At 46.4% G+C, this 15,804-nt stretch overlaps 1 protein-coding gene across 3 annotated transcripts in view; it reads right to left on the bottom strand.

The window, feature by feature from the left end:
* Positions 1–1,570: 1,570 nt before the first annotated feature.
* Positions 1,571–15,804, bottom strand: part of WIPF3 (WAS/WASL interacting protein family member 3) — an 82,063-nt gene continuing 67,829 nt past the window's right edge. For all 3 annotated transcript variants that reach the window (XM_072764635.1, XM_072764638.1, XM_072764636.1), the window contains exons 6-9: positions 14,994–15,137; positions 13,923–14,024; positions 5,298–5,374; positions 1,571–3,838 (exon numbers count right to left, since the gene is read on the bottom strand). In XM_072764635.1, coding sequence (XP_072620736.1) covers positions 3,815–3,838; positions 5,298–5,374; positions 13,923–14,024; positions 14,994–15,137 — 347 coding nt within the window. In that variant the 3' untranslated portion in view covers positions 1,571–3,814. The remainder of the gene's footprint in view (positions 3,839–5,297; positions 5,375–13,922; positions 14,025–14,993; positions 15,138–15,804) is intronic.

Below are 15,804 nucleotides of genomic sequence, written 5' to 3'. Positions count from 1 at the left end.
GAATCTGTCCTATGCCTCTCCCCTAGCTTCTGGTGGTTTGCTGCCCTCCGCTTCACCCCAATCTCTGCCTCCCCGTGTCTGTGTCTGTGTCCAAATCCCCCTTATTACAAGGACACCAGTCATACTGGATTAGGGCCCACCCCACCTCGTATGACCTCATCTTAACTAATTACTTCTGCAACAACCTTATTCCCAAATAAGGTTACATTCTGAGATATAGGGTTAGGACTTCCACATAGGAATTTGTGGAAGGCATAATTCACCCTGCAACAGGGCAGGTTCGTGAAGGACGCCCAAACCTCTGGGATGCGGGGTGAGAGGTTGGAACCCGCTTCTGGACGCCACTACTCTTCCTGTGAAGTTGCTTCCCTCAGCCTCCTAGGTACCACCTTTCCCACCCCTAACTCCCATCGGGGCTGCCTGAAAATTTGGCTCCTTCACCTCCGCAGTCCACAGCTTTGAAGTTCATCACCTGCTTTGCCAGTCATCTTGGGCCACTGCTTTGCTTTTCCACGCAGATTGGCCCTTTTGGTTATTAAGGAGCTTACCTCTACCTCTGCTAATAAGGCAGCAGATAAAACAAGTCAGGTCCCTAACTAATTAGAAGGCAAAGTGTGTGGCAACAGCTAACTTTGAAATTAGTTTCTAGATGCGATTTATTTCGGGAACATCTATGAATTTTAATTACTGGTCTCTCCTTGTTATCCTACAGCAGAGCCAGTGCGGTGTGCTCTGAGCAGCTCCGTGACCATCTAAGTGCAATGCCTGGTGTGCAGCCGCTGAGAGCTCTAGTTGGGACTCGGCCTGTGATGAGCAAACTGCTTGTACCCTAGAGTATGGGGTATGCCCATCCCTGGGTCTGTTGGGACCCAAGGGTTAGGGGCTTGTCTCGGTCTTATGTCACTGCCTCTTTACCAGTACATGCTTAGGTACATATTTGTGTCCCCATTTTACACGTGAGGAAACTGAGGCATAGACTCATTATATAAGTTACACACCCAAACTCAGGCGAACTGGAGAGTCCTATCTATTCTGCCCTAAGCAGGTGAACCCCATCGCCCCTGCACCAAATGCCAGAGAGACCGCCTGAAAATACTATAATGGAGATCAAGAGCATACTACCTCATACAGATGTTCTGAGGGGTTTGCTAAGTTGGGGCAGGTGCTCAGTGCACTTCAGCTTCGAAAGCTGTTTCATTTTAACACAAATTAGAGGCATCCTATAAGCAATACTTTCTGCCCATTTCTATTAGGAAAATACTGTGTTACCTAATTTTTTTTTTTAAGAAAATGCATCTCAGAAAGATTTTCCTTGGGTTATTTTTGCCAGACACCCATCAGTTCAGGTTACCTACAAAAACCAGGAAAACATTATGCAGGTTAGTTAGAAATGTCAGCTCAGAAAAGAAATGCCCCGCGTTGAACACAGTATGTCACTGCACGCGTTGGGTCCTGTGTGAGTATCCCTTGTGTCCCATCATCCTGAAGCCCTTCTAACCCTGAAAAATGATTGGCTTAGATCGGTACTGGTGACCATCGATGGGTTCTAACAGGGACACAGGCAGAAGCATTTCCACTTATTAAAGTTTATTAGATACAAAGAAATGAGTCTGCGGAGGGCACATCAATAAATATAAAATACATATGAAACACGGGGGAACCACAGACGACAGTGTCCGTGAGAAGACTCGAGGGTGGTAAGAGCGCTGTAACTCGGTGCCTCTGCGTGAGTTTATGGTCAAGGGGCTACAGGTGGGTCCTGCCAGAGGCAGGAGGGTGAAGGGTGTGGATTCAGTGACAGGTCTCGAGGAGCGACATGATGCCAGATTCCTGAGATTTCTCCCTAGTTGCAATTTTTGGTTTCTCTTTTCATCCCTTCCCCCTGTCCTTGACAGTTTTATTTTTGATTTCTCTTCCAGTGATGCAGAACATGAATGTAGAAATGCCTCATCAGGGCAGCCAGTCTCCTCTGAAGGTGGACTTGCCTTTGTTTTGGGCCTTCTTCATCATGATAATTAAAGCCCTTGTAATTATTTTTATACAAGTGGGAGGGAGATGGAGTGGATCCCGTTACACTAAAGAAATCCTGACCTTTTGGAAACCCTCCAGAACCGATAAAACAAATCGGCTATGCCCCGAGCTGATGACCTGCAAAAGCTTCTTTTCCAATTGATTTAAGCGGTTATAATTTGGCATGATTGATTCCCCAGAGAAGGGCACTTGACCTTGCTCACTTGCTTCTCTCTGGGATGGGAAAGCACAACAAGGATGCAGGATGCCATCCTTGTCTTTAGACAACAGCAAAGTGCAAGCAGTCACATTTGCCCAATCCCTCCTGACCCGCTACCTTTTTTGGCTGGTGTGGTCTGGACACGGTGTCCTTGAGGTCTGAGCACATGAGTGAGTGGTTCCAAAGGACACTTCCTTTCCACTGCTCTTCCCGTCCCCCTCCCCCTATTTCCTTTAATCTGTATCTATTTTGAGCACAGACCTGGGGTTTAGTCTGTTTGCTTCTATTTTCTCTCCTTCCTCTGTGACAGCCTCCCCTCCAAGGATGGGGAGCATTTGGGTTCCGTTGCAAGCAAAACCACACTTCCATTTCCTTGCCAGCTTGAGAAAGAGTGTGAGCGTAGCAGTCAGAGCCCATCCTGACCAAGTCCATATTCAGGGGTGTCTGGACTTGTGCGCTTCTCCCCGACAGAGAAGTGTGCCCCCACAGGGAAGGGGGAGCTTTCAGACCAGTCAGGTCCTCTTGAGCTCAGAAGGGAGCTAGTTTGCCTGGTGGGTGCTTCCAGGGTTCCTAAGGGTGAGAGTGAGGCACCGGGTATGTGAGGCAGATACTTGCTAATATGCTTCAATCTACACGTACTCATGTCATATTTTCCATGAAAATCCCGCTCTCGGGGAGAAAAAAAAATCTCTGAGATAGAATTTGTACTTGACTGTAATTATGTATGTTTCTAACTTGCAGAAAAAATACCCAAAATCTCATAAATCTTGCTTTACCCTGGCTGCCAGGATGGGGCGGAAGAACTTAGCAGGACAGGAGGAGAGCCGTGGGAAGGTAGGCATAGGGGACTGTAAACAGTAAGAACATTGGCTACTTGTAGGATCATTCGGTTACAAAAGGGCCCTGTGGTTGGCATTGGAGGGGCCAAGCCCACTCCTGCCTTTATTTTGCATTATATTTACATTAGGCAGCAAAAAAAAAAAAAAAAAAAAAATCATCCCTGGTGTGCAAAACGGAAGCGAGACATGGCATCCCGTTCACTGGAGGCTGTGTGGCATTGTCTGGGTGTGGGGATATGCTACTCTCTCTGAGCTGCATCATTTATAAGGCATTATTTGGTTTGACTTTGCAGTTGGTGCAATGAGACTATAGAATCATGCCAATAAGAAGCGGCTGTGGATACTATGACTTTGGGACTACTTGGAAACTAAGGAATCTTCTAAACACGGTTCAGAATCTAGGAAAGGCCAGCCCGCACGCATATTTACACTCATGGAATGGAACACCATGGGGTGGGGACAGGGCTCTCTCTGTCATGACAGATGAATGACAAGATGCATCTTAAAAAAATGGAGAAACAATGTTTGTGGTTTTTTTAAATTACGCAAGTAAAAGTCGACTATCATACTGATTTAAAGCCTGTGCAAACCACATATTTACAATAAATAAATGCTCCACTCAGAGCTTGTATGTCAACTGAGTTACAACTTAAGTATGACGTGGACAGACACGTTCTCCTGGGGATGCCCATCTAGCGACACGGAGGCCCAGGTGGCTCACAGGGCATTGGCTTCATCTGTCTTCTCACCGGAGCGTCTTTAGAGATAACTGCAGAAACACAATAACATTACCAAGTGGGTTTAGAAGATTCTTCACACACAAACAACCCACCCTGGGGCTGGGCACCAAAGCCTTCCTGCATTTGTACATGGCAGCCAGGGCCTGAGGGTCCCATCAGATGCAAGGGGCTGATTTTGACCCAGGGGCTTGTGGGTGGTAAAGGGGTGAAATGGGATATTAGAATTGATGGCATCTGAAGACCTAATGCCATCTAATAAACATTTTTGAGACCAAATACCAGCACTTGATAGAAACTCAAGAAAAACCATTTGCTGGAGAGACCCAGGCCTTTAAATCTCCAGGTCAGGACTCCCACCTGGGCCTAGACTACTTGGGGATCTTAGCCATAAAAGAAGAGTGACCTTGGGCAAGTTCCTTAAACCCTTGGAGCTCAGTTTTCTTGACTGAAAAAAAGGTCATTAAGGGTATCTCTCCAGGTTACATCACAGAGTTACTGAAAGGATCAAACGAGATCATGGGTGCAAGTTCTCTGAAAACATGTAAAGAAGTGTATAATGTAGAGACGATTATTTTGATTATTACTGTATTTTCCTGACCACAGGAGTAACGTATTCACTGTAGAAATTCAGAAATTGCAGAAATGTGCTAGGAAGAAGAGTAAAAAAATCAACAGTCATCTCCCAGAGCGGATGCCTGTGAATTTTGTGTATATTCGGTTTTCTTTTGCCTTTCCTGCAATCCTACACCCAGCTTTGAGGCTGGGATCCTCGGAGCAGTTATCCTAATCCCTAGATTGGCCTTGCCCTCTTGCCAGGAACTCCTCCCGTGTCCAGGGCCTCGTCCCCCCACTCACGTCCCTTGCTGTGCCGTCCCATGTGGCGGCAGCAGGGCCCCGTTGGCCAGCAGGCCACCCCCTTTGCCACTCAGACCTCTGAAACAGGAGGAGGCCAGGGCAGGACTAAGTGGGTGTTTTCAAAGAAACAAAGGGCCTTTCGAGATGAGACCCTGGTCGTGGGCAGAGAGACGGCAGCTCTGCCCAGGTGAGGACACGGTCTGTCTGAGCTGCCTGGTGGGAGAAGGAGGGCATTTTTTTTCAAAGACTGTCTCATCCCACAGGAACCCACCAGGGTCCCCTCCCAGCTTCCTCTGGCCACTGCGACTTGTGACTAAATTTGGCCACAAGAAATCCTCACGTTGATGGGAGAAACCCCCCACCCATGGGTGCAGTAAGATATGCTGTAGTCTATAAACAAGACAACCTTGAATCACGTCTGATACATGTTACGGAGTTTTGTCTCCGGCCTCTCAAGCCGTCGTAACTGGGGAAGAATGAAGGGGAAGCCAATGGGTTACGCAAAGAATCCAAAGGGGTTCTGGGTGGGCAGCCTTGCTTCTGGGTGGGGGGAGGATTCAGGGGGGAGCCCCCTCCCTTTCCCTCCTCGGAGTTTGGAACTGTACGCGTTGCCTTGTAGCTGGGGGTCCTTACCTGAGAATTCCTGCCCCTGATGTCATCCGGGCTCTGCCCTGCCGCCTCCGCATGGAGCCAGGGACCCGGCGTGCGGCCTGCAAGGAACAGGGAAGCTCTCAGCACCTGGTGGCCCAGGGACCACTGTGCGCCCCGCAGAGCAGCTCCGAGCAAAGCAGCACGTAGGGCGACGGCAAGGGGACTGGGGTACATGAGCCGGTCAACCCGAAACCCTGAGGCTCCCGGCCCCAGGCTGGGTGTGTCCACCCACTGCTTCCACAATGGGACAAGGAGGCAGCTCGTCCGATCTGCTAGATGGGGACAGCTTATCAAGGCCTGTCGTCTACAGGCCCGGGAGAGGGACACCCAGGTGGCTCGGCGGTTGAGCCTTCAGCCCAGGGTGTGATCCCGGGGTCCTGGGATCGAGTCTCACCTCGGGCTCCCTGCATGGAGCCTGCTTCTCCCTCTGCCTGCCTCTCTGCCTCTCTCTCTCTCTCTCTCTGTGTGTGTCTCTCATTAAATAAATAAATAAATAAATAAATAAATAAATAAATAAAATCTTTAAAATAAAGAAATAAATAAAGGCCGGAAAAGCGTCTTAGCTCAGAACAAGCCACCGTCTCCAGACTCGCTCATCTGTCCAGTGCCCCAAATGTGCCACGTGCAGTGCTAGGGTTGGCTAAAAAGAGGAGGAAAGGGTAAAATATATGCTGAATAAATCAAGCTCTGTTCTAGGAGGATCCAACTCATCTTCTAAAATGTATTTTGTTTAAATATTACACAAGTTACATACACATATCTTCTCATAATGAAGGGTTGAAAGAATATAGAGGAAGACAATAGGAAGTAAAAACGCAAAACAACCTCAAGTGCCTCTTCTTGGCCTAATCCCAGTTTCTATCTCAGAGTTACCACCGCTACTCGAAGCTTACTGGTTATCCCTCCAGATGTTTTAGTTTGGCATTTACTTATGTATGTGTGTGTATGTGTACATCTATATGATTTGGTTGGTCTAGCCAAGTTTTAAATCCACATTCCCAGGCCCTCCAGAACTTTTCTGTGAATCCGGTGTTCTGAATGGTGTCCCTCAGTGGCTCTTTTTCTGCTGCATGCAACACAAGGCTTTTCTGTTCTGCCTCTGTCACGGACCAGAAATTATTATCATTATTATTAAAGATTTTATTTATTTGAGAGTGAGCAAGCGAGAGAGAGAGAGAGAGAGAGAGGGAGAGCACAAACCGGGAGAGAGGCAGAGGAAAGAAGGAGAAGCAGAGTCCCACCTTGATTCAGGGCTTGATCCCAGGACCTGGAGATCATGACCTGAGCTAAAGGCAGATGCTTAATCAACTGAACCACCCAAGGAATCGACTAATTCCCCCAGACAGGGAATTAAATAACCACAACCCAAAGCCCTCCAGACAATCCAGGCTGCTATGTTCCTTACAAAACAGCATGAAAAGCAGAACTACTCATTCAGATCATTTATGATAGTAAAAAACTGATAATACCCTGTGTTCAACAAAACTATTTAGGAAATGCAGGGTTCACTACCATATGACGGAATATGAAGTGGCCTCTTTTTTTTTTTTTTAATAGGAAGATTTTATTTATTCATGAAAGACACAGAGAGAGGCAGAGACATAGGTAGAGGGAGATGCAGGCTCCTGCAGGGAGCCTGATACAGGACTCGATCCCAGGACCCCAGGATCATGCCCTGAGCCAAAGGCAGACGCTCAACCACTGGGCCACCCAGGCGTCCCTAAAGTGGCCTTCTGAATGTTTACAAAACAAAATAATATGGGGTGATGTTTGAAATTTAGGAGAAAAAACAGGCTATAAATTGTATAAATAGGATCATCTCAAATATTTTTTTAAAAAATGGAAATAATATATTGAATTGATTCCACCTGGGTTTACTGCTTTTTTTAATCTCTTAAAAATACTTTTTAAGGGATCCCTGGGTGGCGCAGCGGTTTGGCGCCTGCCTTTGGCCCAGGGCGCGATCCTGGAGACCCGGGATCGAATCCCACGTCGGGCTCCCGGTGCATGGAGCCTGCTTCTCCCTCTGCCTACGTCTCTGCCTCTCTCTCTCTCTGTGACTATCATAAATAAATAAAAATTTAAAAAAAATACTTTTTAAGTTTTCTACAATGAACATGCAAGTCCATCTGGAGAATCTGTAAGGTAAGATACAGTTTTTATTTTTTATTATTATTTTTAAAGATTTTATTTATTTATTCATGAGAGACACACAGAGAGGCAGAGACATAGGCAGACGAAGAAGCAGGCTCCATGCAGGGATCCTGATGTGAAACTCGATCCTGGGACTCCGGGATCACACCCTGAGCCAAAGGCAGACATTCAACCGCTGAGCCACCTAGGCATCCCTAAGATACAGTTTTTATTTATTTTTTGTTTTTTTTTTAAAGATTTATTTATTTTTATTTATGATAGACACAGAGAGAAAGAGAGAGGCAGAGACACAGGAGGAGGGAGAAGCAGGCTCCATGCCCGGAGCCCGACGTGGGACTCCATCCCGGGACTCCAGGATCGCGCCCTGGGCCAAAGTCAGGCGCCAAACTGCTGAGCCACCCAGGGATCCCCAAGATACAGTTTTTAAAATGAACTAGCACTGGAAGGGTCTCTACAACTTATAAAACATTAATCCAACGGACACTGAAATTTTCATTAAGATACTTTTTAAATTAATGAGTGCACTTGTTCTAGGATAAAGATATTTTGGGGCAAATGACATAGGGAGTGCTAGATTTTTAGCCAGTTTATTAACTAGGTTAAAAATAAAAAGACACTGATATACAGCCCCTAACCTAATTCCATGTGGCAAATGAGTTTAAAATTACTTCTTAGATTTAAGAAACTCCAGTCTACAACAGAAGAGCCTTCCTTTGGACCAGGGTTTCCTAACTTGGTTCTATTGACATTTGGGGCTGGATAACTCTTTGTGGTGGGGGTGGCCTGTCTGACAGCAGCCCTAGTCTCTACCCACTGGATGCCAAACCTGGCATTTGTAATAACAAAAAATGTCTCCAGACAGTACCACATGTCCCATGGGGGGCAAAATCCTCCCTTTGAAGAACCACCGGGCAGTAAGATGGGTTTCTCTGTAAGAAAGTAGTGGCCACTAGTTTTCATAAATACGACTGGATACAACAACAGAGCTAAAGGAGAATCAATTTCTTCATAAAACAGGAAGGAAAATGTTGTATTTTGCTGTAAAAGGAACTTCATTGTTGCTGGAAGTGGGTGGCCAGGGGTAAGAGTTACTCAGAATGCAGACGGCACTGGCCGTGAGAGCAGCAGAGAAATGGCCCAGGGGCCAGACTAGGTCAAGGGAGGTGTTTTATAGACATGACAGCACCTTTGGTGGCTCGGAGGAATAAAGGAGTAATCTAGAAGGACAGGAAAGGTGGTCAGAGAGTGGGATGCTGGAAGACAGTTTATGAAGGAGAACGGCTACAGTAAGTACAGGGCGGAGGTCCTTACTGCCCTGCTGCCCTCCACAAAGGTGGAGATAAATGCTCAGCCACTGGCAAGTGTCTATGGATTCTCTCAGTCTTGGGATAGCTGATCCTTTGATCTTTCTTTCTTTCTTTCTTCTTTTTTTTTTTTTTTAAAGATTTTATTTATTTATTCATGAGAGACAGAGAGAGAAGCAGAGATACAGGCAGAGGGAGAAGCAGGCTCACTGCAGGGAGCCCGATGAGGGACTTGATCCCAGGACTGTGGAATCAAGCCCTGAGCCAAAGGCAGATGCTCAACCATTGAGCCACCCATGTGCACCGGATCCTTTGATTTCATGACATGATCCGCCTGGTACCATTGAACTTATTGCAGCACTTGGTGAAGTTACTTTGCTAATGGAAATAATTGAGGCTAGTTTCACTGTAAGTGCAAAGTCACTATTTTAAAATAGGAATTGGACTACAACGAGATACTACTGCACACCTACTAGGATGGTTACTATTAAAAAAGAGAGTAACAAGTGTTACGGAGGATGTGGAGAAACCCTTGTGTGCTGTTGATGGGAATGTAAAATGGTGGGAGTGTAAAACATAAAACAGTATGGTTGTTCCTCCGATAATTAGAATAGAATTACCATATGATCCAGCAATTCCATTTCTGGGTATACACACAAAAGACCTGAAAGCAGGGACACAGATATATTTGTATACCCATGTTCATAGTGGCATTATTCATAATAGCCAACCATGGAGTCAACCCAAGTGGCCACTGATGGATGAATGGATCACCACAATGTTATACATACGTACAATGGATTAAAAGTCAGCCTTAGAAAGGAAGAAAATTCTGACACATGCTTTGAACTGAATAACCTTGAGGACATTACACTAAATGAGAGAAAGCCAGTCTCAAAAAGTCAAATATTATATGATTCCACTTATACAGGGTATAAGAATAGTCAAACTCTTAGAACAGTGGCATGGTGGTTGCCATTTTAATGGGTTTAATGGGTACAGAGCTTCAGTTCTGCTGGGTGAAAGGAGTTCTGGAGATTGGCTGCACAACAGTGTGGAGGTACTTAACACTATTGAATCGTACACTTAAAAATGGTTAAGCTGGAGAACTTCATGTTATGTATTTTTAAGTCACAATTTGGGTGCGGGGGAGCGTTGTGTTGTAAACAGATTTCTAACAAGCCACTTTCCCACTGAACGTGATCAGGATGGTTTTGCTGGGAACACCAGACTGAAATGTTGTGTTTGGGTGTCCGTCCCTCCTCCCTTTCGCCACCAAAATGTGAATTTCTTGAGGGCATGTCAGGGGATCATTTAACTACATCTCTCCAGTGGCTAAGAGCCTCAGTAAGCATCTTTCAATATGATGATAACTGCACTCTTTTTACCATCACTATGTAAGTAAATATTTGTGACCTATGCAATTTCTCCCAAAGATTCCTGCTGATGAGATATTTCCTCCTACTTTCTTTTTCTTTCCCCCCTACTTTCTTTTTATTGTAACAGCACAATGCACACAACATAAAATTTACCCCTAGTGGCCTTGAATACCACTGGTGGTGTGCAACCATCCCCTCTGTCTAGTTTCAGAACATATTCATCACCCCAAAAAGACACCAACACCGATTAGCACCCACTCCTCATTCTTTGTCTCCCCAGCCCAACTAGTGCTAAATCGACTTCCTGTCTCCGAGGATTTGTCTGTTTTGGCTACATCACGTAAATGGTATCCTACAACATGTGGCCTTTTGTGTCTGCATTGTGTCACTCATCATGATGTTTTCCAGGCTCACCCACGCTGTAGCACGTATCCACACCTCATTCCCTTTTGCTGTCAAAGAATATTCCATTGCATGGCTATACATTTTGTTTATCCATTCGTCATCCGATGGGCACTGGGATGTTTCTACCTTTCGGCTGTTGTGAAGAGTGCAGTGTGAGCTCTTGTTTGAACCTCTATTTACCATTCTTTTGGGCATACACCCAAGAGTGGAATTGCTGGGTCGTATGGTAATTCTATGATTGACTCATTGGGGAACCTAATGCATGTTTAAAACATTAAAAAAAAATTAGGTCAGGTCATCCTATCAAAGAAAGAAAATAGCTACTACCTGCTGGGTGGAGATGGTGAAGAGACAAGTGGAAAAGCGAAGCATTAGGGTATTTGTGTGCTGTGTGTGTGTCAGGAGCACAGAGAGAAAGCGAGCAGGCGGGAGGAGACAAAGCCAGAACTGATGACTGTGAGGACGCACTCATCCCACAGAACCAGCACTGTCTCCCAGACCATGAAGAACACCACTCTTGGGGAACCAGGTCAATGGGGAGCAGGAGAAAAACTGTAAGAAGAAATGGAATCAGACAGGCATGAACTGTATCAGACTCACACTAATAGAATTACCAAGGTTGTACCCTGCGGCTTACAGGGGCGGCAGGAATGTGCTCGTGTAATTGTGCTAGGAAACCACTGGAGGATTTTATGCCTGCCAATGCTGCATGGATCTAAAACCACATTTATGTGTACTACTCTTGTAACTTTTGTGTAAGTCTGAAATTATTCCAAATTCAAAAGTCAAAAAAAAAAGTAAGGTGTAAAAAAATAAATTAAAAATAAAATAAATAAATGAAACCACATTTTATTTTTGAAATCGTAAATACCCTTTCTGGTCTGTAGGATGTCAGTTCACTTAGCAGGTTTTCTTTTTTCTTTTTAACTGCATCATCCCGAGAGCATCTGATTATTTGTGTGTGTGGTGGGGGGGGCACTGATTTGACCATTTCTCTGAGATGAGAAGAATACAGCAGAGATGGCCAGCTGCACCCTCCTGGCCGGCGAGCGGTGGGAGGCACAGCCTCTCTTCCCTTCTGGAGGAGACTGGGTGCCGGGGCCTCAAAGCGCAGCTAACTTTAGAAGCGACGAGTCTGAAGGTGGAAGGACTGCCTAGCACACTACTGAGAAAGAAGTGAGGTTTTGAAGAATCTGCTTTTCTGGAATGGTTTAGTGCAGAGATCAGCAAAATTATGGCCAGCAGATCAAATCCAGCCAGCACCTGTTTTTATAAATAAAGTTTTATTGGAAGACAGCCATGTTCATTCATTTATGTACTGTCCGTGGCTCCTTGCAGGTCAAAACACAACCAGGGAGTTGTGACCCAGACCATGTGGCCTGAAGAGCGTCAAGCATGTCATTTCTGGCTCTATCGAGAAAATGTTGGCTGACCTCTGGCTTAGGGTAGGGGTCAGTAACTGAAAAGCCTCCTGGGGCCAGGTGTCGCATGCCTGTGTTACTGTCTGGGTAACAGAAAAAGGTGGGGTTTGTGGCATGAAGGGGGCCAGTTAGCAAACCCTCGCTTAGGGAAAGGAAATGAGCCTTGTAGGAGTGCTGACAATACTGACTCCACCTTTGGCCCTCCACTTATGCTGCTCCTCTCTCCTTCCTCTCTCTCTCTCTCTCTTAGTTCAGAGCAGTAATTTTTACATATTTTTAAAAAGCACACAAGGTCACTTCTTCCTAAATGTGCGATCCACAGGCCCGCAGGCAAAGACCTGCCCAGGCTGCTTCCAAGAGGACCTGTGACCTGAGGAGGAAGCAGGCTCAAGCTCTCTGGTCTGCCTGCAGGAAGCTGAACCTTGGAGAAAGGACTTTGCCAGAGTCGCTCTGAAGGAAAAGGGTCAAAGAGTCCAATTCATGGTCTTGGGCTATCCCAGGACACTGATTTTCTTTTCTTTTCTTTTCTTTTCTTTTCTTTTTCTTTTCTTTCTTTTCTTTTCTTTTTTAAAGATTTTATTTATTTATTCATGAAGACACACACACACACACAGAGAGAGAGAGAGAGAGAGAGAGAGAGAGAGAAAGGCAGAGACACAGGCAGAGGGAGAAGAAGGCTCCATGCAGGGAGCCCAATGTGGGACTCGATCCTGGGTCTCCAAGATCACCCTCGGCTGAAGGTGGCGCTAAACTGCTGAGCCACCCAGGCTGTCCCCTGATTTTCCATGCTAGTCCATAGATGTCTGGGGCTGGGGGCTTTACTTATGTCATAGGATGGGAAACATCCTTACTCGGTGTTGTTGACTCTTGCCCCTCCTACCAGCTCCTGCCCAACTGGCCTGGCTCAGTACTGGACCACATGACCAGTCCAGCTCATGTGGACTAACAGGTGGCATGGCTGTGTGGTTAACACCCCACCTTGCTTTTCTTTGTTTCCTTTTTTTTTTTTTTTTTTAAGATTTATTTATTTGACAGAGAGAGAGAGAGGACCACTAGGGGGAACAGCAGGCAAAGGGAGTGGGAGAAGCAGGCTCTCCACTGAGCAAGGATCCCAACGTGACACCCGATCCCAGGACCCTGAGATCATGACCTGAGCTGAAGGTAGACGCTTAACCAACTGAGCCACCTAGGTGCCCCCCTGTTTGCCTAAGACTTGCCTCCCTGCCCCCTGAGGGATACACCAGCCTCTTCTTCTTCCACTCTTAGGGCTAAACAGAGAAGCAGAGTGAAGGCCTCTACTTGGAGGTTGGCCATATGATGAAGTTAGGAGAAGGCAGGCTCTTACCAGCCTGAGATTTTTCAGCCCTGGCTGGACATTGGACTCACGGGGCAGCTTTCAGAAATACTGACACATGGGTCCCACCCTGTATATTCTGATTTAGTTGGTCTTGGTGCAGCCTGGCCTTTGGGATTTCTCAAAGCTCTGCAGGTCATCCTAATGTGTCTTCAAGGTTGAGAACCACTGACCTAAGGAGATTCCCCATTTCATAGTCTACCAGAGTCCTGAATTTTTTTTTAAATTTTTATTCTCTGGTTATTGATACAAAGCTCCTGTATCCCATTTTGCTGTTGTCTTGGGTGTTTAGCCCCCTTGTCAAAAGCCCTAGGGAGGGGAGGGACAAGTGGTAAATCCAGGCACTTAAATCCAAAGTCAAACAATTAACTCTGGAGTTCTGTAAAAAGCTAAAAGCTTCTAAATGAATCCTTGGGGCCAAGACAAATAAGTGTTTAGACATTTCTAGAAGTACGAATAGCACTGTATTCTTGCAGTAGTACAATGAAATGATGATGCGATCCTTTAGGCAACCTGTGGCCAAAGAACACTAAGCACTTCATTCTGGAGGGTCAGGGAAAAAGCAGGAGGCTTCCCAGGGTGGTACTTACTTCTGGGGATCTTGCTGGGGTAAACCTTCTGGCATGGTTTATATTCATCCGGAGGAGGAAAGTCTTCCACAGTATGGAACGTGAATTTAGATTCAAAGTCATCTACATAAATGGAAAATAGCCAAAATTACTCTAGTTCTTGTGATAACCCAAGTTTTGAAAATTTCCAGACGCACACATGTTTGCCTGCCCAGAGCAAGGGTTTAAATGACCAGGCTGTTCCCCCTGAAGACACTCATCTACCTCTCAATTTTTACTGCTTAGCTCAGATAGATGGAATCAGGAAAAGTAAAATCAACAGACTCTCCCTGTCACCTACTTCACTCTGCTTTGACCAACATCTTCAGGAAGCTTCTAAAGGGAGAAATGCCACAGAGATATCCAGGATCCAGAGTCAGACGTGGGGAAGGTGACAGCAACAGGGGACCAGGGGAGTCCCTGTGGCCTGAAATTACTCCTGAGCCCCTGGAGAGGGCTTTGTGCAGAGTAGAAGTCCTCAGCGTGGCTGGTGGGAAGGAGCATGGCTTATGTCTGGTGCAGAACCTGAGCTCCCCAAAACAAACAGGATTTTTCCTAAGCTCCTGATTGCAAGAAGAGTCGAATCTTGGGGGCCCTTTTATGAGTTGAATCCCTGCTTTGTGAGCGAGGCTTTGTGTCTGACCCCAGAGAACTTTCCTTCCTATCTTTATATTTTTGCCCTAACTGTCCGTCTATCTGGTGGGCCTTCTATTCATCCCCTCACCTTTCCAGACCACTCTATTCTTTCTATTCTAATCCAATATGCGTGAATTTTCCCATGGAGACACACACACACACACATACAGTTTGAATGTGGGTTTTCTTTCCTCTTTCTCATCTCAATCAGAAGGTTTAGAGAATGGGTTCTAGAACCTCCCAGAAGGCCTCAAGACAAACTCTACTTAACACAACTTGTAGGTTGTCTTGTACTACAGTCAGCTCCCTCTTCCTGTGAAGCATGCATCCTGAAATGGTGGGCTGGCAATCTCTCTCCAAGGGCCAGGGGACAGCACTCCCTCCCTGGAAGCCGGCACAGAAGGTGGGCCCACTTACCCATGATATGCAGGTTTCCGTTCCGCAGCTGACCTCCGGGCTGCTGGGTCGGGGTCCAGGCCTGCTGGCTTCTGCTTGAAAGCTCCGTGGTGGGTGATCTTGCAGGGGGTGCTGGGGGTGGATTTAGTTTTCCGCCACTGGTCCCTTAACAGAAAAGATGCCAGTGGATTCAGATAGAGGAATGGGGACAGCAGATGCTATGTAACCTCCTGTGAGAAGTGAGGACTGAGGTCTCTGGATGTCATACGGCATGGTGAATAAAAGGGCTGCCTCTGGGGCTGCTTGGGACTGACTTCCAGCTCCCCTGCTGGGATAATAGCACAACCTCTTTGTGCCTCTGTTTCCTCATCTGTAAAACGGGGATCACGGTACATGCACCTCCTAGGGGTGTCAAGAGGGTTGAATGAGTAAATTCAAGTGGCATGCAGTAGGGTTCAGTAAATGTTAGCTGCTGTGACATTATGAATGATGACAGCAGCCTTCAGATCAGATGGCACAGCTCCAAGATGGTGGACCATTGCCACATCTGAAGGAAGAGAAGGGCTGTCTGCAGGTGAGGGGCAGAGGGAGGTGAGACTGATGAGCTCCTGAGCCCAGGATTCTCCCTACATGGGTCCCCCGGCATTGCAGAGCCTCTTTTCTCCCTCCAGTCTCCACCTAAATCCACCCCGCCCACCAGGGCCCAACACGAGTCCCACCCACACCATCAAACTCTTGATGGGGTCTGTGGGAGGCTCTCTCTACTTTGCCAAGACTTCTTTGAATGACTCATTTGGCAATTGATAGCCAGCTGTCCTGGCACGTCAGTGCG

The sequence above is a fragment of the Vulpes vulpes genome, chromosome 7 (assembly GCF_048418805.1).
Source record: "Vulpes vulpes isolate BD-2025 chromosome 7, VulVul3, whole genome shotgun sequence".
NCBI classification, from domain to species: domain Eukaryota; kingdom Metazoa; phylum Chordata; class Mammalia; order Carnivora; family Canidae; genus Vulpes; species Vulpes vulpes.
This window is presented reverse-complemented; position numbering and strand designations above follow the sequence as displayed.